Raw genomic sequence first — 27,640 nt, 5'->3', positions numbered from 1 at the left:
TCATAATATGAGGCCCTAAGCCATGGCTTACTTGGCTTGTTCCTAAATCCAGCACTGTCTGTGGAACTCACAACCTAGTTTTTAATAAAGTTTCCAGTTAGATTTCACATCGGAGAATGCTGTCCCAGTTATAACACTTTTAGTGTTATAAACTATAAAGAAACTCAATCACTCCTATAGAATAGGTATAGGATTGACACCACCACTAGAGGCAACCTTTCAAAATGATCAGAAATTAAGATGCTTATTAAGGGGAATCATTTATAAAAGGGAAAAATGTTGCTCCTCAAATAATAGATTGTTTAAAGCATCTTACATTACATTTGCTTAAATTAAATAGCAGTCCTAATAAGTGAGCCTTCCCCAGCTAAATAATAGCAGTTACTCACTTTTCAATAGTTGTTTCTTCAGACTAGATTTCCCTAAACTCCATCCGACAAACAGGAGCAGGTTTTGGAAGTTCCCTAAACTTCCTCACAAACAGGAACAAATGCTGTACACCAGTCTTCCTCTGCACCCAGTTCTTCCTGCTTCTTTTGGCTTCTAGGATGATTCAGATGTTTCAGGGACTACTTGCTGAAGTTCCCGCTAGTCATACATAAAATAGGAACCTAAAATACGTTATGTATAACTTGGCTTGCTCATAAAATTACTACTGTGTTTTATATATTAAATTTAAAAGTATATTTTATTCAGAAAATTATAAATTTTAAATGTTTTAAATTTTATTGATAATTTTCTGAGCAAATCAAGATACACATAATATATTTTATGCTTCTAGAGTAATAAAGCGACTTTAGATCTGTGAAGAGCTCTAAATAATAAATACTGCATATTTTTTCGTTTTCCCCAAAATTTTGGTCCCCCCCCCACTCCCCAATCTGGACCCCCGTTTTTTCCAGGGCTTCAGGACTTCCAGGAGGTTTACATCTACCCAGGAATGAATGATACACTGTCTAAATATACGTGCATATACACAGTCCTTGATTAAAGTTGTCAGTATACAAAGTGTGGTGGTTCATATGTAATTATAAACCAGAATTGCTGTGATTTCTAGCTTATCGTTTATGAGCAGCATGCTGGTGCATGCTGCCTGGTGGCTCCAGCATGACTCCTCCTGCCAGCTGGAGCAGCTAAACTAACCAGGAAGTCACCAGCAAGTGAAACTGCGCAAATCATGGTTTGCCTATATGTTTGGTACACAAACCATAACTTGTGTTACAAACCCTAGTTAGTGCAAGCCATGGTTTGGTGGTACATCTGAACTGGCTTGTCATGGCCCGCTTTGAGGAGTCTTCCTCTGAGGAGGAACTTGGATTACCTGAGCTTGAGGTATGAGGATGTTGCAGAGACAGCACTGCAGGAGGATAGCAGACATGCATCTGACGAGGAGGAGGAGGCTGGCCCTTCTGGAATGCCTGATGGGGGCCTCCCTCTCCCACTCCCTGCCCAGGATGAGTCAGATGCTGAGCCATACATACTGAGACCAGTCAGCCCTTGGGAACAATGACGAATGAAGTGCAGAGAGTAGGCCCAACATCTTTGGAGAAGCATGATGTTGCAGGCAAGGACCTTGGCTCTGTGAAGACTGTCCTTATATAGCTAGCTTCACTGGAAAGCTCTCTAATGGGCTGCAGCTAGCAGTTGGGCATGTCCAGGCTAGGGTCTGCATATAAGCCAGCCAAGCCAAACCCAGCATTCGTTGAAAAATAACGTCATTGTGTGCTTCCGATGTTCATGGATCTTCTGTGATCCTGAACTGTCTTGGAGTTGAACTTCAGAATATCTAGAAGGTACCAGGTTGGGGAAGGCTGTCTTAAAGCAATGAAGTGACTTTAAATCTGTAAAGAGTGCTTAAAAAAAGTATACTGCTTATTTTTCAGTTTCCCTCCAAATTTCTGTTTTTTCCTGAAAAAAACTTATTTCCATGGCTTCAAAATTTCCAGAAATTTTATGTCTGTAGTTAGCTGTTAAGTTGCCAGCAGAATTAATTAAGGCTCAACCAGGGCTTAATCAGAGTTAAAGGAAGTGGGAATTTATTCCAGAATAGAGGAGGAGCTTGGAAAAGCAAGTACATGATCTCATTTAACCAAAGGTGGATGTAATCTGTATTTATTTTAAAATAGAAATAATTACCAAATGCATTACATAAGAGAATTCATTGTGATGTCCGATTTTGCGTGTTCCTCAAAATTAATTAAAATCTGATGTCATGTAAAACTGATGCATTAACTGCAGTGCACAACACGGTGTCACTATGTCACTTGCTGACATAAAATACTGGTTCTTAATTTTACTGAAGATACTGCCTGTCCTCGGTTGTATTTATGGCAGCTCTTAATGTCTTGCATGTTTACTTTCCTATATAGTTAAATGTATCTTGATGAGAAGGTCTTGTTTAACAAGGCCTTTGTTAATTATTATTTGGGTGGCTCTTTGTGTAATGGAGAGGAGAAAGCTGGCTGATGATTGGTGAAGAAGCCTTGAAAGAGTGTTGTTTCTGCCTGTGAGCTGGTTATATAATATGGAAATTTAGATTGTTCAAGAACAAGCTAGATATTTTGTATTAGTGAAGAGAGGTTTCTTCTTTGAGACATGCCGAAACACAAAAAGGAATTGATGGTTTTCTTTGGCTGAGCTGAATCAGCCTCTAGATAAGTCTAGGTCTGTGACTAAACATTTATGGTTAGTTCAGACATCCTGCCAAACTATGGTTTGCATTAACAATAATTTAAATTTCAAACCAAAGTTAAAGCGTTAAAATGTATGACAAAGGACCTGCTTATGTGTTTTCATTTTTTTTCTGTGAAGGAGCAGTGGCTGCAACTATGGTTTGTCCATTCAGACATCGTCGTGGCAGGCCTGAGAGAGGGGCTCCTCTGAAGATCTTAAAAGGGCAGGCTCGTATGGGAGAAAATGGTCTTTCAGATAGCCTGGTTCAATTTGTATAGGCCATTATAGGTTATAACTAACATTTTGAAATGTGCCTGGAAGCAGACTGGTAGTCAGTGAAGCTGTTGTGACAAGGGAATTATATGCTCTCTGCCAGGGTCAGTTCTAGTTCAAGGCATTTCCTTTCAGTCTGTCCTTGTCCCCCTTCCGAGTGTTCGCTAAGGGCTTAGTGGCCATGGTGAATCGCCTCCACACTGAGAGGGTCCACATATGCCCTTATTTGGACTACCTACTCATCAGAGCACTGACTATAGGGCAAGCACTGTCCCATGTATCCACTGCTGTTGCATATCTCAAGGAACAGAGCTTCGTCAACAGTACCAAGAGTTCCTTGACCCCCCCTCAGAGGATATAGAATTTGGGGGCGACAATTGACAAGTTGTCAAAGAGAGTGTTCCTTTTGGAGGAGAGGCTGGTCAAGATCCAGTCCTGCATCTGGAACATCCTGAACTGGAAGATGCTGACAATGATCGGTCTGGCATAGCTCCAGGTGTGTGAAGTAGTCTCCATCAACTCTGCCTTGGGTGAGGTTCCACTCCCATCCCCTGCAGTTGGCTCTTGTTCCCTACCAGGCCTGGATTGCCCGCAGGGAACACATCACCTTTTCCCTGTCACCACAAGTCATCCAGTCCTCCTTCTGGTGGATTTCCAACAGATAGGGGACTTTGATATTAGACCTATTCACCAACAGTGCCAATGCCAAAACCCAGAGATACTTTGCTAGGTATGTGGACGAGTGGAGGCAGCGGACATGATGTCCATGTCTTGGTCCCGGGGTCTGCTGTACACTTTTCGTCCCGTTCTCTTACTCTCCAAAGTTCTGTGGAAGGTGAGACTGCTGAAGGTGCAGGTGGTTCTAATAGCTCTGTACTGGCCACGGAGAGTCTGGATTTCAGACCTTCAAGAGCTGTGTGTGGGTTGCCCATGGAGACTTCTAGTACAGCCAGATCTGCTAAGTCAGGGTCCAGTCTTCCATTCACACCCAGAATGTCTGCAACTAACTGCTTAGAGGTTGAATGGCAACAGCTGAAAGGGGCTGGATTATTGGAAGGAGTATCAACACCATGTTGGCCTCAAGGAAACCTTTAACAAACAATTTATCAGATGACCTGGCTCACCTTCCAAAGTTAGTGTAGATGACATTGGGTATCCCTTGACTCTGCTTGTGTACCAGAGCTGCTCAGTTTTCTCAGCCTTAAGTTGTGTCCTATGTCAGGTTATTCACCAGTCTTTGTCTGTCCACCCTCAAGTCAAATGCTTTTCTAGGGGAGCATTTGTATTACTGCCACTGGTGGTTCATAGATTTCCCACCTGGGACCTCACCTTCATGCTCACAGCCCTGATGAAGGCTCCCTTTGGGTCGATTAGAACTAATTCTGTAAGGGAACTTTCAAAACTCTGTTCTTCGTGGCTTTAACATCGGCTAGGAGGGTGGGGAAGATTGGTGCCTGTTTAATCTGAGACAGACTGTTCATCTTCCATGCAGACTGGGTGATCTTTCAGCCAGACTCAGCCTTTATTCCAAAGGTAAATACCAGTTTCCATAGAGTCAGGAATAGATATGTGAAGGCCTGGAAAAAACCCAGAAAAAATCTTTTTTTCCTCCGGGGACCGTTTTTGCTTTTAAAAAAAAAATTGAACAGCTTTGGATTATGAAATATCTTCTTTCAGAATTTAAGGCAAAGTATTTATATATTGTTACTTCCCCCAAAATGATTTTTAAAAACTATACAATAAGAACACTTTTATAGAAAGACTAGAGATGTGAAATGTCTGGAAATAATAAAGCTGTGGAGAAAAATGTTTTTTTTAATCCTCTCTGTAAGATTCCCAACATGGTTATTTCTTTCATTTCTTGTTAAAATTATTGATCTAAAGTATATTCTACTGGTAGACATTTATGCTCAGTTTCCCAACATGTGAATAGAGTCACCATTGCGTGTTCTTGACGGTTTGGGTTTTGTTCTGTAGAGGGCTGTTTTTCTGGTGCTGTAGCAGTCATTTAATGTAATTCTAATCAATTCAGACAATAATTACAAATTTACTAACTGAGTTTGCTTTTAAAAGTTTTAAAATGATAATTTTATGAGCAAACTAAGTTCTACATAAGATAACTTAGGAGCAGGAAGACTGCTTTATGTTCCTAAAGCATCCCTCCCCAACCTGTTGCTCTCCAGATGTTTTGGACTGCAGTGCCTATGCTGCCTGAGGCTGATGGGAGCTGAAGTCCAAAATATCTGGAGGGCACCAGGTTGGGGAAGGCTGTCTTAAAGCAACAAAGTGACTTTAGAGCTGTAAAGAGTGCTACAAAAAAGTATTGCTTGACTTTCCATTTCCCCCCAAATTTCTGTTTTTTCCAAACACTCCCCCCTCGGAAAAAAACCTGTTTTTTCCGATGGCCTCAAAATTTCCAGAAATTGTACATCTCTATTCAGGAGGTAGTGCTATCTGATTTCTGCCCCAAGCCAGTCTAGGTATGGAAGACCTGGAAAAAATCCAGAATCCTCCCCATTTGTTTCCGGGGTTTTTTCCCCCATGGACTGTTTTTGGTTTTTTTGGAATAATTGGAAGAATTGAACAGCTTTGGCTTATGAAATGTTTTCTTTTAGAATTTAAGGCAATGTATTTATCTATTGTTACCCAGCCTTTACTCCCCCCCAGATGATTTCTGAAAGAAGACTTTTATAGAAAGGCTAGAGATGTAAAATGACTGGGCATATTGAAGTCATGGGGAAAGGTGTTTTTTTTTTTTTCAATCGTCTCTGTAAGATTCCTAGCATAATTATTCCTTCCATTCCTTACTAAAATTATTGTTTTAATTTTTTTTTTACTGATGGAGCATCCCTAAATGTCTAAGTCATACTCAGTTTCCCAACATGTAAGTAGAGTGACCATATCATAATGTGCATTCTTGACAGTTTGGGTTTTGTTCTGCAGAGCCCTGTGTTTCTGGGCTTGTTCTGGTTAGATGCTGTAGCAGTCATTGTAATTCTAATCTAAAACCCAAATGTGAAAAAAAACTGTAGGTTATCCTGCCACTGACACCAGATGCAACAGAACAGCATGTGGGTTATCTCACTTAGTTTCTTTTTTTAAAAATTAACTTTGAGGGTTGGGTCTATAGAATCCACTGCCACAGTTTTTAATAAAGTTCTTAATTAGAACTCACCACTAGGAATAAAACCTTTTAACTGCTGCCACTAGAATAAACCCTCTCTACCTAGAAGAAATTCAGTAGCCTGGTTCCTATGGCATGGGATTGACACTACCAATAGAGACAGCCTTTGAAAACAAACAAAAACTATGATGTTAATTAACAAAATTATTTACAAAAGAGAATAAAAGGTCACTTTTCAAATAATAGGTTGAGATTGCTTAAAGGTTCTTAAATATGCTTGCTTACCATTCCTAAGGAGAGTCCTTCCCAGCTAAATAAAATCTTAGTAGATTGTACTTCTTACTAGATTTCCCTAAGCTCCACCACACAAACAGGAACAGGCTTAGGAATTTCCCTAACCTTCCTTACAAAAAGGTTCCAATGCTGTATGCCAGTCTTCTTCTGCCTCCAGTTCTTCTGGCTTCTAGGATGATTCAGATGTTTCAGGGACTACTTGCTGATGTTCTCTGGTCAGACTTAAACTAGGACCCCAAAATATGTTTGTTATACATAACTGTGTTTGCTTGTAAAATTATCATGTTTGATATATTATATTTCAAATAATAGTTTACTCAGAAAATCACAAGTTTACTGAGTTTACTTTTAAAGGTTTTAAAATATGATGATGATTGTATGAGCAAACCATATTGTCTGCTTTATGTTACTAAGGCAGCATTCCCCAACCTGGTGCCCTCCAGATGTTTTGTATTACAGTGCCCAGCATTCCTGACTATTCGCCATGCTGTCCGAGACTTGACGGGAGCTGAAGTCCAAAATATTTGGAGAGCACCAAGTTGAGGAAGGCTGCTGTAAAGCAACAAACTGACTTTAAATCAGTAAAGAGCGCTTAAAAAAGATTGCTTATTTTTTCGTTTCCCCTCGAATTTCTGTTTTCTTCTAGAAACAAACAGGAAAAAACTGGGTTTTTTTCCATGGCTTCAGCATTTCTGGAAATGTTATATCTCTAAGCCTAAGGAGAAAGAGTAGCACGACTCGGATGTTTGTTGGTCCCTCAGAGTATGCATTAGGCATACTAAAGACAGCCTTTTCATCTCCTTTAAATCAGGAGTGCAGGGCAGGACAATCAGTCACTGGTTCAGTGTTGCATAGCCCTAGCATGTCAATTCCAGGGTAGGTCGCTGCCAAGCATCATCACAGTACACTCAGTTCGAGAGGTGGCCACATCAGCAGTGTTTGACATGCAGACTATTCCAGAGAATATTTGTAGAGCAGCTACCTGGGCGAAGCCTTCCGCTTTTATCCGCCACTATAACATTGATAAGTATACTTCAGCAGATGTGTCCTTTGCAGAGGGTATTGTAATGTTTGCTCTCCTGCCCTGTTGTTAGGGTACTACTGTTGGACATCCCATTCCTGTTGGCTCTGCTGACCGAGAACAGAAAGTTGGACTTACTGTGAAGTATCCTTCTGGTCAGCGAAAAGTGGACCCAGTAGTGTCTCCTTTGGCTCAGATTCGTCTGGGAGTTATGAATCTGAATAAGTGGGGTTCAGCATATCGCATTTGTGCAGTGCCCCTCTAGGAGATTGGGTTTTCTGTGAGTCAATCTTCATTTATTTTCTATCTGTTTGGTCCAGGTCTTTTCTGGACTAGTCAAAATATGTTGGGTTGTGCTATAAGTATTATCTGTTTGTAAGTGTTCTTGCGTAAATTATTTATACGTGTATGATTTTTAAGTATAGCTGAAGTCAGGTCCTGTGACTGCGAGATTCCTCCTCTCTCTTTTTTTTTTAGAATTTTTTTAGCCATGTCTTTTCATGGAGGTGAGGAGTTAACCCATTCCTGTCAGGTCCACCCTTTGCTGACCAGAAGGATGTTTCATGGTAAGTCTGACCGCTGCTGAAATTCAGGCATCCAGCTTCAGGGTTGAATCCTGGACACTTGGACTATGAACCTGAGTCTTCAGTAGGAATGTAACCTCATCCTGCACAGGTTGAATTCATGTTTCCTGATCTGCTTTTCACCTAACTAGGAGCACCTCTGCCTTAAGCTTCAGTTTGTTCACCTTCGTCCAGTCCATTACTGACATTAGACACTGATTTACCACTAGAACAGTTTTCTTGGATTTCGATGGAAAGGAGAAAGAGTTGGGTGTCATCAGTATACGGGGGGCACCGAACCCGCAAACTCTGAACAACCTCTCTGAGCAGCTTCATAGCATGGGGGACAAGATGGAACCTTGAGGGGCACACCACAGGCCAATGGCCATGGCATTGAACAGAACCCCTCCCTTCCCTCCTTCTGAGATTGCCCCTCTATAGGTTAAAAATCAAAATATGCAAAATATATACAGTGAGACAAAAAGATGCAAAGGCTGCTTGTAAGAATAAAATAGTGTAAATAGTGCCCTGTTCACTCATAAATTAACATAGTTTAGTGGTCAGAGTACACCATTATTCAGGAAATATAGGGAAACCTTTCAATGGGAAGCTTGATTTAAGTCAACCTTTTTTCTTGCTGATTTAGATCAATCCACCCTGGTCACTTAGCATGATATCAGAGGCCCTGTTCATATGTAAGGAGAAGCCACCATGGGTAAATTTCCCTGTGGGTGAATATACTGTGGTGTGTGTGCCATAGCTTCTTGTTATACTCAAACCTGGCAAGGGTGGGTTGTTGGGGTGGTTAACCATCCTCCCGCAACCCTAAAATAACGCATGGGTTGTGGAGGGCTTGTCAACCACCCCAACAACCCACCCTCACTGGATTTGCCTGTAATGAGAAACCATGGGGGCTTGGATTGCCAACTTGGCGCCCGTGGGTGCTGCTGCGGTGATCATGCAAACCAGGTCATAGGCCTCTGTTGATGGGCCTACAACAAGCAAGAGTGGCCTGTTGGAACCAGCAATCCTGCAAGTGTTCTTGTTAATTGAAGTATGGCACGTGGCTATAAAATCTAAAGCTGCTGTGGTGGTGATACTTCAGTTATGGAACTCTCTGCCCAAGGAGTTTCACCAGTCCTTCCGCTTGCTGTTTTTTAGGAGGCAGGATACTTTTATTTCAGAGAGCTTTTAATCTAAGCTAATTTTGACAACCGTTGACTTTAACTCTGGTTTCTCTGTGTGTGTGGACTTTTTAGGTGAATTCATACATTTTGCTTCTTTTTGTTAAGTTTGTTAAGACTATACTATGCTCATACAAACTTAGACTTTTTGCTGTGAACTGACCTAGAAATTTAATACACACCCTGTCCTTCTAATTTCACCATACTTTTCTGTAAGTAGTAAGGGGTGATTGTATGTGTTGGCTGTGTTGATGATAAAACACAGAATCATGTTGAACATTCTTAGCTCAGGAGTCTCTTCTGATGGTGAGTGTGGCAGTTATTTCAATGTTAACCTTTTTGGAAAGATATTATCTCCATCTGACTGACTGCAGGTGGAAGTGGCACCTTAGTGTGCCAGTTAGTTGGTGTTCTCTGTAATCTGCTTTGCCCTCCAGTCCTTCCAGAAGTTCCTTGAGGTCAAACAGATGAATAGTCAGTCAACGAGAAGATCTATCTGGAGCAGGCTGACATTTTCATTGCCTCAGATGGGTGTGATTTTTGGACACCCATTGAGATGGTCGTCAGAGATCATCAAGGCTGTGGTTTGATAACCAGATATTTAGTGAACCCTGCTTACAATAAGAAAGCTTGAAAGGTATTACCTAATGATCCCAGGCTCCCCACTCTGAGCAGAGGCCATGTTAGCATAATTAAGAAAGCCCATGAGCACATTTATGAAGGCAGGTGTTCTTCAGGTGTGTCAAAGTCAGGGAAATAAAGGCAAGCAAGCCCTGACATCTCACATTTTCTTGTAGGGATTTAGGAAGGGATTAAGTAACAGTCATTTCTAGTATGCTCAGGGCAAGTGGCATTGCTTTCCAGAATCCCAAGTCAAGTTTTCTTTGAAGATGGGCTTAGATGACTCTAGTGATAATTCATCAATCCCCCCCCCCCCCCGGAAGAGTCTTAAGGTGTCTTCAAGGTGTTGAAGGAACAGTTCCTAATGGTGTTACCAGGCTGTAACCCCTCTTCCTCCAACTGAATTGCATGCTGGCAAAATTGTTTCAAAGACACAGTTTTGGCTGTTTGGTGTTGGTGCAGCTAGTAGGTTGCATCTCTTTCCCCTTGCAGAGGATATAGGGACATAAGAACTGCCTTGCCAGTCCAGTATTTGATTTCTACCAGTGGTTTTGGGACTGGAGTCTTCAGTTGGATCAGAGGTATGTCAGTTCCCTAGATAAGCTTCCCTACTTCAGTTTCTGCATATGGCGACTGTCCTCTAAAGGAGGGAAATACAGGGCAATGAGCTAGAACAGGACTCCCTGAAGTTTTGGGGCTGGTGGGTACACTTAGAATTTTTAGGAAGTGTTAAGGGTGCCATGACATAATTGTTGGCATGGGTGGGATGCTGTTCTTCAAAATAGCTACCATGTTGTCCATGGCTAATCACAAGACACACATTTCACAGAAAGGCAAATTAGTGGGGCTAAAAGACAAGTGATTTGTGAGTACAAGGCAGGGGGGCTGAGCCCCAACACACACAACCACTTCTTTGAAGTCAGTTAGCTCTCCTTTGAGATCACCCCCCAAATTAAGCGAACTAGAATGTCTGCTCGACCTACCAGTTGTTTGCTCCCTTCTTGTACTTCACTGTCACCTTAAGGCCAAGTGGACCTCAGTGAAAAGTGTTTGCCCGTATAGGTACTCTATGCAGCAGGCTTTGTATTTACATTTTAAGATTCCTGATCCGTGTGTTGTGCAAACTCTGCATGCATGTAGATCAGAAATATTATATGGCCAGGTTTGCAGACACTGAATGCATATGGGCTAAGAGTGTTTAAATTTCGATGTGTGTCATCTGGAGTGCCTATGGATAGAACTTTTCTTTGGTTATTCATGTTTAAATTGGTCCTGAGCCTAAAGTGGTTTGGCCAGTGTCAGTAGAGCTATAATGCTACAGGAAGAGTAGATTTGTCCACCTGTGAGAGCAGTCAGGTGGGTGATCATATGTAAGAGGGCCTTCTCTGCAGCGGCCCCACACCTTTGGAACAACTGCCATCGAAGGTCCGCCATGCTCCATCATTGCAGATTTTTAAGAAGGCCTTGAAAACGTATTATTTTACCTTGGCCCTCTTTTGATATGACTGCTGTTGTTGCTGTTACTGTTGTTAACATTGTTACTGGTTTTATTGTTGGCTTTTGCTGTTTTATTGTTTTTTTGGTGACTTTTAATATTTTAACTGTTTTTATGTATTTTATTGTTGTAAGCTGCCTTTGGAGGGCTTCTGCCTTGCAAGGCGGCCAAGAAATATTTTAAATAAATAAGTAAATAACGCAGTGTGGGGCTTTAGTAGCCCAATCAAGTGTGTAGACCTTGAAAGATAGGTGAGCAGAAAGCATCTATTTCCTTTCTTCTCTCCCCACGCCACCCCGTCAGCTTGAGGCTCGCATATATTACTTGGTTCCAGAGAACAATCTCCAGCACAAGACTCTAGGCTGCTGTTGAGGGGGCTTGGCACTGCCAGCTATTACAGATGTAGAGTGTGTTTCACGCTAACAATAGCATTTGCAAAAATGGATATATTCAAATGGTACATCTGTTTTTAACAGTGAAAGCAAGTTGAATACATTGGTGCAGAAGCTTCACGACTTCTTGGCTCACTCGTCAGAAGAATCTGAGGACGCGCATTCTCCTCCAAGATTATCTATGAGCAAAAATATAGGTAAAGGGCTTTATTATTTCTAATTGTTCAAGAGCCATAGATCTGAATATTTTTTTCTGTCATGCCACTCAGAGGAATTGTAAAGATAGGCAAGCATGAAAAAGTGTTCCAGCTGTCTTGCTGATAAATACCATGCAGTGATGTGGGGTGGAAAAAGTTCTGTGCAAAATTTGTCCCAAATTGAAACTTCCAGAACATTTTCCAGTGCTTTATTTTTCTACGGGAAATTTTCCATTTCATACATTCATTAGTAACAAGGCATGTATGCCAATTTGCAAATGCAATATTAGGCAAAGTTGGCAGTTTCAAAGTTATAATTAATATTTTGCAGGTGATTATCCCTAGTAGCAAGTACAAGAGAGAAGAATCAATCATAGAATCATAATATAGTAGGGTTGGAAGGGGCCTACAAGGCCAAGAAATATATGTCTTGTGTGCATAGGACTAAGAAGTAGTGGCAGTGAAATCGAAGGTTCCCCAACAACCTTGGGGGAAGAAAATTGAACTCTGTTGAAACAGTCGAGTGGCTGTCAGCATATCATGCACAATTCTTTTGATAAGTTTATTAACATTTCAACAGTTTTTGGTACATTGTTTTTTTTTCTTAAACTATGTATGGGAAGTACTTGCTATTGGCTTTAAATTCTTACAAGTATTCTAATAAAATGTCTACATAATAATATTTAAATTATATTAAGTGTGCTTTAATTTTTTTCCTCATACATTTCAGGTCAAATATTTGTGGTGTACCGGGATAAAAAAATAACGTGGGGCACTTTTTTTAGTTTTAGTCACTAAATGCAAGTAAAATAAGCATGCTAAATTTGATCACTATCTAGACTGAAAATGTTCTAATGCAAGTTACACTAATTTGCATAGCAACATTTTTCAGAAAACCCACATCACTAATACCCTGACAGAGAGATAATACATTCTATTTATTCATTCATTCATTTCCATTTCATTTCATTTCTATACCACCCAATAGCCGAAGCTAAACAACATTCTTGATGTTTAGCTTACGGATTTTGTACCCCACTGACTAAAATTTTACAATTGTCTTTTCAGTAGTTTAGTTGTTCCTTCTGTTAGAACTATCTAATATGCTGTATTGTCTTCCTGCATATGCGAAGCTCAACTCCTGTGGACCATGTTAATTGTTAGGAGTTTTTCTTTTTAAAAAATTAATTACAGGTAGTTTAGAAAGTGATGCAAACAATGTGAGAAAGCAACCTTGATGCATTATCACATTTGGGGAGTTCTAATAACCTTAATTACTGTAAAATAAATCCCCTGTACGATCAGGAAAATGGCAGGAGTGTGGATGTTCAAGGACCTTAATGCTGGTTCTAGGGGTTTGAAAGCCTATTCAGTCCTATAGTGCCTAACTCTTCGATGGCTCCTAATAAAACTGCAGCTGGCATGGGAATTATTTACAGTCGTGGATTTAGTGTAATAATTTTAACTAGTACTGATATTCATTAATCATTTTCTAAAAGCATTTTCATCCCCAGTCCAGCCATTTGTTGACTGAAGCGCAAAATTTCCCTGGCAACCAGTGCTTCCATATTCAGTTCAGTGAAGGGAGGCATGCTGTGTATGCACTGGTTCCCTCCTTTGAAGTAAGCATATGCACAAGCTCTCTGTGAACAGTGGAGTGCATATGGACCAGGGTACTTGTGTATGAAAACCAAGCACATCACAATTACCCATCATTTCAGTGCGATAAAATGTACTGAATCCAAGGTTATAGCCTCTCGCCTTTCTTTCGTATCTTATTTTTTTTAACTTTTTAGGGGAAGAAGAAGAAGAAGATGCTGTATATCACTTTAGATTACTTGCTTCTGTAATAATTCAGCTGGGGTTTGACAGGCTGGCTTTTATGGCTATCAGTCAAAGTTCGGATTGCATGACTGAAGACTATCTAAGACAGATTTTCCTGTTCTTCTAATGCCATTCTAAGAAAATATTGTTGCTAACAACATGTCGGCCATCTATTGCTACTTAGGACAGTTGCTCTTTTCTACAAACTGTAGATGCCTATTCAATTTTGTTTGAAGCATAATCCTGTCAAATGAATTTACATTGCAATCCTGTGGTTGCTTACTTGGGGAATAAGTCTCACTGTTTGCTGATACTTCCATGAGGGTTTGCATCTATCAGGTGCAGATAAGCAGAATCTGTCAGTAAAGTTGCTCTGGAGAATATACCTTTTCACTGAAACTTAAAGGACATAATGTAACTTTATTTTATGTTTTTGTTTCTGTTTTGATACAGTATTCACTACAATTCAGGGCATAGTTGGTTGTCCTCCAGTTTAATTGAGACCTCAATGGGAGATAGCTCTGTGCATGTGATGTGGTAATAATGATAACATTATTTGCTGCTTTTTTTGTATTTTGAACAATTATGACCCATTCTTGCATGCTGTTATCTTGTTTTGCTTCTTGTAGATAAAATTAGTATGCCTGGAAATATGCCAACTCCCGTGGAAAACAGCAAGGAAGAGGTAAGAACAGAATCTTTTACATAGGTTTACAATAATGTAAAACAATTGTGGAAAGTGGTGATTGATTTGATAGGAGCTCATATCTGTTTTACTTTCACTATTCTGTTGTAATAGAAAACTATAGAATGTATATTGAGATGCAAATTTTACTAAATGTTACAAAGCTTTGGAAATGTCCACTGTAAACTAATAATCTAGTGATCACTACACACCAAACAATAACTCAATTATAGTTTTTGGTTTTTTGATGCCAAAAGAATAAGGGAGCAATCCTGTGGCCGCTAGATGGCCATAGGATATGCTGTTTTCCGGGAACCGACCTCGGAACCCACACTCTGAGGTTAGTTCCTGGAAAACCGGCCTCCCCCCTCGTCTGCGCTGCCTCCGAGGCAGTGCAGAGAAGCCCCGTTCTCCGTGCTTGGAAGAGGAACGCAGAGCGGCTGAAAAGGGGCGGGGCTGGGGGTGTTCCAGGGTGGGGAGAGTGGATCTGCCTGTATGACACATCCTATGTGTCATATAACAGCCTCCTCTCCTGCTCGGCCCCCTCGCAGATAGACAGCCGAAAATGGCTGTCTAGCAGAAAAAGCAGGGCAGGAGAGACGCAGAGGGAATGATCCCCCCGTGCTTCTCCTGCCTTGCTTTCGATAGGCGGTCGCCTCCGAGTTCAGAGGTGGCCGCCTATCTAGATAGGATTGCACCCTAAGGCTTATGTGTACAAGTTCTCTAGATTCAGGTTATGTTCGCCCAAACATTCAATATGTTTGCCCGAACATTCTGTATTTTTAGAGATTTTTGTTCTCATTTACTTTTGATGAGGATCAAGTTTTTTCCTTTAATTCAAAGCAGTATTAAAGTGTAAAATAAATCTTTATTCATGATTAAGCACTTCGATTAGGCACTTCGATTAACATTGGAATATGCTTTGTTTGCAAGTAGACCCTTTGACTTAAAATAATTACTAATGATTTTTAAAACTACCTTTACTTCGTGGTGAATGAGCATGCATGCACAATGAACTTGGTAGTTTCCTGTGTTGCCATTCCACAGGAACAATACTGGGCCAATCCAGATGTGACTCTAGCCTCCTGTTGATTGCAGTTAAACTGGGAGGCAGTCTAGGGAGTGCATGCTTCCTCTCTGGAGTCAGTTGCATACCTTCTTAAATGAGGTTAAGTGGAATGTTAACCATGGTTAGGATTCTCTGTTCCGTCAGTGTTATGTCTACACCTTCCTTTTGAGATCAGTTTCAATTCCTGTTTTGTGTTCCAGAGGCAAGAAATGATTCTTGCTTCAAATCTTATAGTCCATCTCCATAACCTAGGTCACCTCACCTAGTGAGATTGTACTTGCTGGCCTGGGATTCACAGTATTCACACAAGCTGTATTGTTTACATTGAAGTACATTTGTTTTTTATTTTAATAAATTTTATTAATATATATAGATGGAACAAATTTATCCAAATATTTAAAACAAAAAAATATACAACTGGTTAAGCAAACAAGCGAATGCATAACATAGGTATGTTTGTGAGTAGTTTCTAGTATTACCTTTGCTACACAGACCTACTGCTTCTGCAATGCAGGGTCATGTTCTGAAAGGAGTTGGCAAGTTTTTAAGAGACTTTAAACTTAGTGTTAAGTTTTTAATAATTAATAAATCCTATTGCATTTGACAGTGGTCTTTACTTTTATATACCAGTCCAATTATATACATTTGCAGACACATGAACTTTTTTGTGTGAGGTGGGGCAAAGCTGCACAGTAGTGTGTGATTGTAATTCTCATGTATAGCACATGCTGCTACAGCACAGCTGTGCATTTTCCTTGTTTGTCTGCACATGCTGTGTTGTTTAGAGTTATATTCCATGACATTTAGAAGCCTACACAGAGTAGGCTGGGAATGTGACAGCACTAATGCAGAAGAGTATTCTACTCAAGGTTCACACAAGTGACATCATGAACTGCAGTTATAGTTTACTTGAAGTGAGGGATATAAAAGACCTAAAGACAAGAGTGGGGAAAAACAGATGCACAAACACAGAAGAGCACTCTTAAGAATGTCATATTGGATATTTTATGGCATCACTGCCCTTATCATAAATTGACAACTTCACATAAGTTGTTCTAGAATGATTTCCTTCATCTTGGAAGCATTAGTGAACACTAACAGTAGAGTCTCTTGAGAGTGTCTGTGGCAGGGGGAGGAGAAATGGGTATGCTTGATCAGGGTTTAGTTTTTTACAGGATCCTGGGCTACTCACTTTTCATATTAGCCACTTTTTACATCGGCATAATGTAGCGTAATGGCATGAGTTTTGAACTGCTGTAATTTAGTTTTGGAATTGCAGATTTTTTCCTTAACTACACAGTTCATGTGTGGTTGCACATTTTGTATATGTAAAAATGAAAATTAATCCAAATTCCATAGTTGGGCAATATCTTTATTAGGACCAACCAAAATGCTACAAAACTGTGCAAGCTTTCAAATTCTTCAGAACTCTTCATCAGGCTAGGTGGTACAAAAAGCAGGGACAAAAAGTCCCAAAATTTGGCCATTTGTTAGGGCCACGAGGTCTGCCATTTTGGTGGAGATCTGTTGTCTGAATGGATCTGTTATCTGAATGAATTAATGAGTAGTAGGATTGGAACCAGAGGAAGATTTTCTGCCACCCAAAGAGATTGCAAATTTCCATTTTGATACTGGGTCTATCTAAAATGCAGACCTTGTGGCCATAACACCTGGTCAGTTTGTTGGAGTTTGTTTCTTCACCCCGGAAGGATTTCTTGCAAGATTACTTTGTTTTTCACTAGAACCCTGACATCCACCAATTGGAGCCAGATGCAGAAGACATAGAATCATAGAATCATAAAATAGTAGGGTTGGAAGGGGCCTACAAGGCCATCGAGTCCAACCCCCCTGCTCAGTGCAGGAAGCTAAGTCAGAGCATCCCTGACAGATGGCTGTCCAGCCTCGTCTTGAATGCCTCTAGCATGGGAGAGCCCACTACCTCCCTAGGTAATTGGTTCCATATGTAATTGGTTCCATTGTCGTATTGCTCTAACAGTTAGGACGTTTTTCCTGATGTTCAGCCAGAATTTGGCTTCCTGTAACTTGAGCCTATTATTCCGTGTCCTGCACTCTGGGATGATGGAGAAGAGATGCTGGCCTTCCTCTCTGTGACAACCTTTCAAGTACTTGAAGAGCCCTGTCATAGCTCCCCTCAGTCTTCTCTTCTCAAGACTAAACTTGCCCAGTTCTTTCAGTCTCTCCTCATAGGGCTTTGTTTCCAGTCCCCTGATCATCTTTGTTGCCCTCCTCTGAACCCTCTCCAGCTGGTCTGCATCCTTCTTAAAATGTGATGCCAAGAACTGGACACACTACTCCAGATGAGATCTAACCAGTGCTGAGTAGAGGGGAACTAGTACTTTCCGGGGTTTGGAAGCTATGCTTCTGTTAATGCAGCCCAAAAGAGGATTTGCCTTTTTTGCAGCCACATCACATTGTTGGCTCATATTCAGCTTGTGATCTACAACAGTGCCAAGATCCTTCTTGCTTGTAGTGTTGTTGAGCCACGTATCCCCCATCTTGTAAGTGTGCATTTGGTTTCTTTTTCCTAGGTGCAGAACTTGGCATTTATCCCTATTAAATGTCATTCTGTTGTTTTCTGCCCAGCACTCCAGTCTATCGAGATCACTTTGAATTTTGTTTCTGTCTTCCAAAGTATTAGCTATCCTGCCCAATTTTGTGTCATTTGCAAATTCCCTGCACCTCCTCCTCTGAGTCATTAATACAAATGTTGAAGAGCACTGGGCCCAAGACTGAGCCCTGCAGTACCCCACTCATTACCTCTCCCCAGTTGGAGAAGATCCCACTGACAAGCACTCTTTGAGTCTGATTCTGTAGCCAACTGTGGATCCACCGGATTGTTGTTTCATCTAGCCCACTTTGAGCCAGTTTGCTCATCAGGATATCATGGGGCACTTTGTCGAAAGCTTTGCTGAAGTTGAGGTATATTATGTCCACAGCATTCCCACGGTCCACAAGGGAGGTTACCTGATCAAAAAATGAGATCAGATTTGTCTGGCAGGATTTGTTCTTGAGAAATCCGTGTTGGCTTCAAGTAATCACTGCATTGATTTCAAAATCACTGCATTGTTTTCAATCACTGCATTGTTTTGATACAATTAGAATTAAAGAATTCTGAGCCCAAGAGCTTGTTTTGAGTACCAGGACTGAGAAGAGCTCATAATCCTTCCACACAAAAATCCATTCCTGGTTACCCCAAGCTTTCTTCATTTCAGGTTATAATTCGGTGCAGTGGGAGGGAATTCATTTTGTCCTTGCTATAGCTAAACAACTGGTGGTCAGGAATCCTTGCTGATCTTCTGCAAATTGCCCAAAGATCTCCCAGTAGATCCAGCTCAGCCTTCTGCCCATTCCTGTTTTGGAGAACATGAAAGATTGCAAAGTTTTGTGGAATGTTGATTGGTATTGCACAACTGCAGATACTGGCTTTTTGTGTGTGGTTGCATTTTTTTAACGCCTGACAGCATCAAAGAGCAGATCCATCATTTCTGTTCAATCTGATGACTGATCAGTGACAAGGCCTGGGCAGCAGGTGTACCAGAAGAGATAGACCTGCCTTATGAGAAATTCGTATACCTCGGTTGTTTCTCAGTGGTGACTGGACAGTGTCTTTCCAACTGAAGGGCATGGTTAATATTTTGTGAGTTTGTGTGTAAGACCTGCTTAGTTTGCATTCCACTCCTAGACTGTGCCCTCCACACAACACACAACAGATTCAGGTACTTTCACAACAGGGTTCTTTATGACTACAATACATGAGAAAATACTAACTTCTGAGGAGCTGCATGGCACACTATCTCAGCTCCAAGGCCTGCATTAAGGGAGAGAAGGAGAGACCCCACCCAAGCCTCCTGCAAGAACTAAAAATTGCATGTTCTTTTAAAACAATACATCCGTCCAACCATCCATCCCAACAACCCCTCTAGACCATAATAAATTGCACTGCTACAATCAACTGCACAGTCTCTTCTGCATTTCCCTAAAATCAACACACCAGGAGATGGGAGAACAACACCAGGCTACACTGCAGAGTTGCCATCACCCATGCCCCGAATTAAATGGGTGTAATGGGAATAACAACACTGAGCTACATTGCAGTGTTTGTGTAACTTGCACTGTCTTAGCTACAGCCCTGACTCCTGTGATGTAGGTAGAATATTGATAAACATCATTTGCCTGCATTGTCAGGGTAATTTTTTACATGTTTACAAACTCAGAAAAATTATTAATAAGGCCTGAGTTAGAAAGATTATGAATGTCTGTCTTTGCTCCTACCATTTCTTTTTGGGTAGACACACTATTGTCCAATCTGAGCTACACTAAAATTCTGTATTTCTGAATTGATTTTTTAAGGAAGCAATCACTTCCCACCAGAGAAGAACCTCTAAAATGAACCAGGAATTTCCTATTCCAGACAGTGGGTGTATCAAATGTTGCTATGACTTCATTCATTGGCTAAACCCCCTGAAAAGCTATTTTTTGCTTACAAAATAAATTGGCAGTATAGTGGCAGTGCATTTTCCCTTAGATCGCAGGTTCTATAAGGGAGACTTGGGTTTTTTTTTTGTTTTAGTTAAAGCTAGGAATCTGCGGATTAAAGCTCATCCAAGGGGTTCAACTGACCCCCTTTGCCCCTTCCTGTGGACACCCATGTGCAGACGCACTTTATCTGCTATTCCTAAAAACAGGGTGCAGTTATTTTTTAACTTCATGAAAAGTAATATTCAAGTTAATGCACGCACATATGGAATGATATTGTTTTGATTTTGCATAAGTGGCTTGCAATTTTGTATTTTTTTCATATTTAGGGTAATAGCTCTTCTGAAAGATCCAAATCTTTAGGATCATCACGTTCCAAAAGGTTAGTTTGATGTGCTATTTATTTGCCTGTTTGAATTACCTGTTTCATTGAGTCAGGAGATCAACTTGGTTGTTAGAAACTATGACAGTCATGCTAAGAGGTGAAGTAATTGAAGTATATAGGAGCATTATGGATAGTGGTATTTTCTTGTCTAATTTCCTAATAATTCCTATTGTTCAAGTAGCCTTTGAGCTGATAGCTTCAGAGAATTTTCAAGAACAGGACAGAAACAACATAAATATGATTGTCCTGACTGGTGGTAGCCAGTCCCTCAAAAATCTCTTATGTGAGGTTATATTTCTAGTGTGCATAATCTGCATTTCTCAAAGTTCAGTTTTATTGGGCACTATGTTACCTGTTTTCATAATACTAAGATATTCTTTACTTTTTATAATCTGCACTAGATTCTCTTGTATAAAACAATGTTGTAAGTGAAGGAGTTACAACTTGTGCAAAATCACACACTTTGCTTACAGTTCAAGGAGTTTGTTAAAGAGCTATATGTTCTGGCATTCTTATATTTGTGTTTGCTGCTCATTCAGGAAACCCACAGTTGTAACAAAATATGTTGGCTCAGATGATGAACAGACTTTAGATGAAACTGTGAATCAAGATATTTCCAATGAAAACTCGGAAAATGAAGTTGATATGAAAAGTTTGCCTAAAGGTAATTGAATTGCAAGTTAATAAGTATTAACATAATGTGACCAGTCTATATTAAAATCTAGGCGGGGAACTGCCTGGGAATGTCACCTAATTGATTTAAGTAAATGTTAAAACCATGTTTTCCTGCTATCAGAATAGGCAATGGCAAGCCCCTGGCTCATGCACTCTTCCTTTCCCTCCTCTTTGTCAGCTGCAAGGAAAAGACCAAAGTTGGCCAGAAACCATGTTTTGATCGTGGTTTGTTTTCACTAAGTAGCTTAACCCATTGTTCCCTGAGAACTTTGGAATGAAGGATTGCTTAGAAGCAAAAGCTTCTGATTACCATAGCTCATTCATATAGCAGGAAATCGTGTTTTGGCTTGGTTCAAAGCTAATGGGAATGCTGGCTGCTGCCATCATGTGTCTAAAAGTATCAGTAAAATAATGGATTCTAATTCAGGCAGCAAGAGGTGGCTTCTGGAAATGAACTTTGGACAGGCAAAAGATACAGGCCTGGTTCGCACATAATGCTAAGTCATAGTTGTTGAATTCGGGTTTGTCATGATGTGTGAATGCAGCCACACTAACAAGCCATGGTTTGTTAACCAGAAAGAGAACCCATGGTTTGTTGGTGGTTGTGAACTCTGGCTCTTAGGTTATGTAAACAACTGAGGGATTGAGAAAACAAACCATGGTTTGTTTGATCATCTGCCAGACAACGTTAGGTGTGAACCAGGCCACTGGCTCAGCAAGCTAAATCTATATTAAAAACAATTTCTATAAGAGTATAGAATACCTAAAGTATAAATTCTAAAGAAGTCAAGAAAAATGTTCTTAATATTGAGGGTTTCAAGATCTGCTTGTTCTGAAGCTTTTAAAAATGCCCCAATGATGAACCCTCAATAAAAGGAACAAAAATAATTCCCACTCTATCCCAGTTTCCCTGGAAGTGCAAAAATCCCATTACATTTGAAATGGACTGTTGAAACACATGCATGTTAAAATGAATGCATGTGTAATAGTTAGATGTATGTATGGTATTTTAAATGTCTAATAAAAATTCAGAATGTTGATGAAAATTTGATTTTTTTGCTGTGATACGTCTTTGTTTGAGGTGGGATAGATAATTTGAGGAAAGTTTTACGAAGGTAATAAAGTCAGTGTTTGGTTAGGATTAGAAGTTATGGGAAATTGCTGGCTGCTGTTGAAAACATCAGCCCCATGTTTCTTTCTCTTCTCTCTTCCATGAATGTCTAGTAATTCCGAATACATGATGCCCCTGGGTTATAATTTTCCGTCATTGCCTCAAGTGGCAGCAGTCAACAGAGCAGGGAGAAACTTGTAGCTTGGTGATGTCATATCCCATGTTTTGTATGATTAAAACTTACTAGGAGAGAAAGAATAAAAAAACCTGTGGCTCTTGTTTGGTTCCTGCCATGCATCTCCCATAGTGCCTAGATGCAGCCTTACTTGCACTGGTCTGTCATTCTAATGACTTAACTAATCTTTTGCTGGCCCTTTTATGGGGGTTTATGTAGGAGGATCATGGCCAGTTTATCTCCTTTAATATCACCATAAGATTTGCAGTCAAAGCAGGACTAAGAAGTATTACCAGGGTGGATTGATTTAAATCAGGGAAGGGCAGGCTTCAAGCTCGTGAAAGCTATTTTGTTTTTTATCAGAACCCCAAGACCCACCAAATGGAGCCACGTACAAAAGATGTACACTTAGGATTAACACATTCCAAGCCCATGAATTTCTTTTGAGAGCCTGTGTGGTATAGTGATTAGAGTGTTGGACTGGGACTTGGGACACCCGGGTTCTAGTCCCCACTCAGCCATGAAGCTCACTAGGCAACTTCAAGCTAGACTCTCAGCCTCACCTACCTCACAGGATTGATGTGAGGATAAAATGGAGAGGGGGAGAATCATGCATGCCACCTTAGGTTCCTTGCAAGAGGGAAAAGGGAGGGATATAAATGTAAGAAATAAACAAAATACCAGAATTGGTACCATTATCAATGGCTACGAGTCATGATGGCTATGTATTACTTCTAGTATCAGAGGCAGTATGGTTCGTATACCAGTTGCTCAGGAACACAAGCAGGATGGTGTTTGTTGCACTCATGTCCCACTTTTAAAAAGATTTGCACATATAACAGGAAAAACCCAACAAAAGAGAAATGTCAGCTCACAGCAGCACTGGTAAAAATTCCACACTCATATCTTAAATATTTACACTGATATAAGTGGTCCATATATCTGAATAAACATCCACACAAGATTGACTATTATAGGATATAAGTTCAAATGCAGAGAGAGCAGTGTGATCCTCAGACCACTGAATGATAGGTGGTAAGTGTTTATCCTTCTAGGCTTGCAGTATAAGTCTGTCTTCAACTGAAAGAAAAGATACCAAATCCACTTTGGCTGTCCATCTGTTAGTCCCCGTGTAACAGGAATATACATCCACAATTATCAACAATGTTTCTAGAATAAAATTGGTATGAGCAGTAGCTTCCAACCAAAAAGAAGCCACCACAGGGCATGCCCACATCATATGCCCCAACAAAGCCTTATCTGCATTATATCTCCAGAGCCAGCCAGCTTCTTCCTAACAAAGCATTGCAGCGTCCAATATACAGGAAACATCAGTCTCCTGAATCAATCTCAGTGTTAAATCTAAAGAAATAGTACATATGGAAACTAAGGCAACTTTCTCCTAATTAAGTTGTAGAGAGCATTCTAATTTCCTGTCCCATTCAACCCTAACATTTGGAACATCCAATCCCAAAAGATATTTCTAAACAGCTGTTATAGGTTTAGCTTTCTGTGAAGATCCAAATAATTCCTCCAGCAATGTAGTAGGTGCCAAAGCACTCAATTCTGATGGCACATAGACACCAAAAGGTACTGTAGTTGAAGATGCTGCTGTGTCCTACTTGTGGGTTTTGCACAGGCAGCTGGTTGACCACCATGTGAACAGAATGCTGAAGCATTGGTCTAATCCAACCATGGCTGCTCTTACGTTCTTAATTGAATGAGCTCATAATCCTTCCTTCCTTTAGCTGTATAATTTAGGTGGAAGAGTCATTTTATTACTCCTGTTGTGGAATTGGACATCAATTGGGAATCAGAAATCCTAGTGATATTTTGCGAATCACCCAAAGATCTCTCAGTGGATCCAGATCTACCTGATGCCCGCTCCTGATTTAAATTAAGGGAATTTAAATCTGCAAGAAAAATGGCTGATTTATTTATTTATTTATTATCTGCCCAGTAATAGACATTCTCTGGGAAGATTACATAAAGCTAAAATAATAAAATAAAATACAAGAACAGCAAACAGCATAGGAAAAACAATATAAAATATATAAAAACAGCCAGAAAATTTAAAATGTAAACCAAACTTCCTGTTGATAATACTTCATGTATTTCCTGAACAATGGTGCAGATCTGACAACTAAACTTGTCTAATTTGCAGCAAAATAGGGCATTATTTACACTGTAGTTTCATTCTTACAGCCAGGCTTTGCATCTCTGTGTTGCACAGTGTACGCTTTGCACACTGTCCTTTTTTACTTAGAGGGAATGTTTACAACCTATTCCCATAATTGTGTTTTCCTTACAGCCAGCACCCATGTCCGTTTGTGAAATTAAGTGAGTAGAGGAACCTGCTCACTGGACAACATTAAATTTTCTTCCTTTTTCCTATATTGTTCTTTTCTGCTCCACTCTTCCTTGGCCTAACCACACCCTCTCCAAAACAAAGTAGTAAACAAAAATGAAATGCCCATGATTGATAGATAGAAGCAAAGCCTGGTAGTTACTGGACAGACTAGAGCAGATTATTTTCATCAGGTGAAAATGAAATGTCTATGGTTGGTAGAGTGTAAATCATATTTAAGAAATGATCAGATTGGTTCTTCATTTACATAGAAAAGCCTTCTTTAACTCAGTGTACCTGGTAGGGTCGTTGGTTTCGTTTATGGAGTAACTGTAGAGCTAAAGTGCTTACATATTATTTAATATAAACCTAAGTATTATTGAAACGAAGAACATTACATTTACATTTAAAATAATTTAAATGAATCTGTTATTTTTAATCATCAATTCAATGTTACCATTTGGATATCTGACTAGTAGGGATAGACAGTTAGTGGCCATTTGGACTGGATGCAACCCATAACACATTTTTCTGGCTACCTTGATGACCTTGCCAAAAGTACGCTCAGGTTGTAAGCAATATAGATGGAACACTATTTGTAAAATCTCTCTTATGGATTTTATATAAAGTATGTAAATACATGTATATATTTGTATGCTGTGCACTGTACCTGAGCACATCTAGTGTTTAACTGTGATGCTGTTACTGTTAGATAAAGATTTTGACCATCCCTGGGATGGAGTATATGAAAGCCCTGCTGAGTATGTGGATGCACTGCTTGGTTTTTATACGAGGGTTCTGCAGTTAACTTTTTAAAAGTAATTTTTAAACTTTCATATTAGGTACAGTAGTAGTGCAGCCAGAGCCAGTACTTAATGAAGACAAAGATGACTTTAAAGGACCTGAATTTAGGAACAGAAATACTGCTAAAATAAAAACTGAAACTCAAAAGAAGCGTGCAGGTAAATGCATCATGAATTAAGTTCAATGATATGTTTACATTTTTGGTTATTAAAATGTGCATTATCTGCTGATTGCCAGTGTGCATCATCTGTTAATGAGCTCTGTTCAATAGGGAAATTATCTTAATAAAAGTAATCTTTATTGCTGTTTCTGCATTCTAGAGGCAATGCATACTTTTGAACTGTGTGGAGAGAGTAGGTGGAGAGCTTTTCTCCCTTTTTAACAATAGAAGTTCGGGTCATCCAATTAAATTGACTGGCAGTGGGTTTAGGGAAGACTGTCTGAATAGAGACACATAGGGAATGTGACCCTATTGATCCTGCTTGATCTCTCAGTGTCTTTTGATACTGTTAAACATGGTATTTTTTTGGATTGTCTCCACGAGCTGGGAATTGGGGTCACTGGGGTACAGTGTTCTGCTTCTACTTGGATGGATAATTCCAGAAAGTGGCATTGAGTGACTGTGCCTTGGCTTCCTGGCAATTATTCTATTTAACATCTTTATGAAGCCGCTGGGGGTGGGCATTAGGAGATTTGGGGCACGGTGTCATCAGTACAGTGATAACACACAGCTCTATTTCTCTGAATGGGAGAAGACAGGCGTTGCATGTTCTGAACTGGTGCCTGGATGCAGTGATGGCTTGGATGAGGGCCGACAAGCTGAAACTGAATCTTGACTGTATGGAGAGACTATGGGTGGGAGGTTCCCAGATATGGGAATTGTAGAATTTGCCTGTTCTAGACAGGGTTGCACTCCCTTTGAAAAAATAACTCCATAGTTTGAGAATGTCCTAGAATTCATCCTTGTAATTAGAGGCCCAAGTGACTTCTATGGCAAAGAGCGCCTATTACCGGCTTTGGTTGGTACGACAACTACACCCTTTCCTGGACAGAGATAGCCTGGCCACTGTATTCCATGCATTGGTAACCTCATGTTTAGATTATTGTAATAAACATTATGGGGGCTAGCCTTCTGCTTTGTCCAGAAGCTGCAGCTGGTGCAGAATGTGGCAGCCAGAACGCTAAGTGGAGCACCTGGCCATGCACATATTACACTAGTGTTGACTCAACCGCACTGGCTATTAGCTGCTGTGGCAAGTAGAAGGTCTTGCTGGTGGCGCACAAAGCTCTAAACTTCTTGGGACCAGGTTACCTGGCAGATTCCCTTCCCCAGTACAGATCTGTGTGATAATTAAGACCATTTCGAGGAGGCCTTCCTGACTGTACAGCGATCTGCAGATTGCTGTCTTGCAGCAACTCGGAAGCGGGCCTACTTCCTGGTGATGCGAACCTTATGGATGCCCCCTCCTTTGGTTTTTGGGAGATGCCAACTGTAGCATGGTTGAGGGGCCAGTTAAAGACCCAAGTCTTTATTCAGGCCTTCTCTGAGTGAGTGTGCTGCCCAGTTTGTTTGTTAATTATGGTGTTGTAAGGTATTTCTGATTCCTGGATCCAAAGTCAGAGGCAGTGCACCAACCTCGTATCCAGGAATCCGCGCTCCCCACTCCCTCCCCTTCTCAGCTGGCATGGAAAGAACTGTGCTGGCTGTCTCTCCAAGGTTGCAAAAGCAACCTTGGAGAGGAGGTTAAGGGGGCATTCCAGTGGGTGGGGAGGGGAGGGGAGAGGCCAGTTATGCTGTATCCAGCCTCCTTCCCTCCCCTTCCGACGTGCCCTAGTTAGATGGGCAAAAGAGCCCATCTAACTAAAATATAGAGTGGGAGGAGCATGGAGGCAAAGATCGCCTCCACAGCTCTTCCTGCTCTCCATTGCATGGCTGTATGCCTCCGGGTTCGGAGGTATATGGTCATCCCAATAGGATTGCACCCTCAAACATCTATACGATTATTTGTACACTTGCAAATTAAGGCAGCAGTTCTGCACCCTGTTAAGCAAGCACAACTCCCAATGCAGTGGTTAAATCTTCTACAGAATTGTACACAGAATTGAAACTTGAGAGCATAAATGTTAACCAACTTAAGAATGTGAAGCAACTTCTTCTTTGGGAAGCTCATGGTAAACACTACCATGTTTACATGGTAGTGATGGAATAATTTTAATGATCATTCAGTTTA

The 27,640-nt window shown here is 40.5% G+C and overlaps 1 protein-coding gene across 8 annotated transcripts in view; it reads left to right on the top strand.

Annotated features, from left to right (window-relative positions):
* ATRX (ATRX chromatin remodeler) overlaps nucleotides 1-27,640 on the top strand; it is a 137,148-nt gene that overhangs the window by 7,207 nt on the left and 102,301 nt on the right. For 4 of the 8 annotated variants that reach the window (XR_014784880.1, XM_084814216.1, XM_084814214.1 and 1 more), the window contains 5 exons: nucleotides 11,725-11,837; nucleotides 14,291-14,346; nucleotides 20,242-20,294; nucleotides 20,837-20,961; nucleotides 25,448-25,567. Coding sequence is in view for 7 of the 8 variants with exons in the window: in XM_084814216.1 (XP_084670342.1) it covers nucleotides 11,725-11,837; nucleotides 14,291-14,346; nucleotides 20,242-20,294; nucleotides 20,837-20,961; nucleotides 25,448-25,567 (467 nt within the window). In the remaining variant the exon portion in view is untranslated. Of the gene's footprint in view, nucleotides 1-4,438; nucleotides 4,480-7,458; nucleotides 7,666-7,862; nucleotides 7,952-11,724; nucleotides 11,838-14,290; nucleotides 14,347-20,241; nucleotides 20,295-20,836; nucleotides 20,962-25,447; nucleotides 25,568-27,640 lie in introns of those variants that run through there. The other 4 variants (XM_084814220.1, XM_084814221.1, XM_084814218.1 and 1 more) reach the window with 3 other exon arrangements.

Source organism: Heloderma suspectum, chromosome 9 (genome assembly GCF_057233095.1).
Source record: "Heloderma suspectum isolate Gila_16-S chromosome 9, 16-S_ref, whole genome shotgun sequence".
In the NCBI taxonomy this organism is placed as follows: Eukaryota; Metazoa; Chordata; class Lepidosauria; order Squamata; family Helodermatidae; genus Heloderma; species Heloderma suspectum.
Note: the sequence above shows the minus strand (reverse complement) of the source record. Positions and strands in the feature narration are given on the sequence as shown.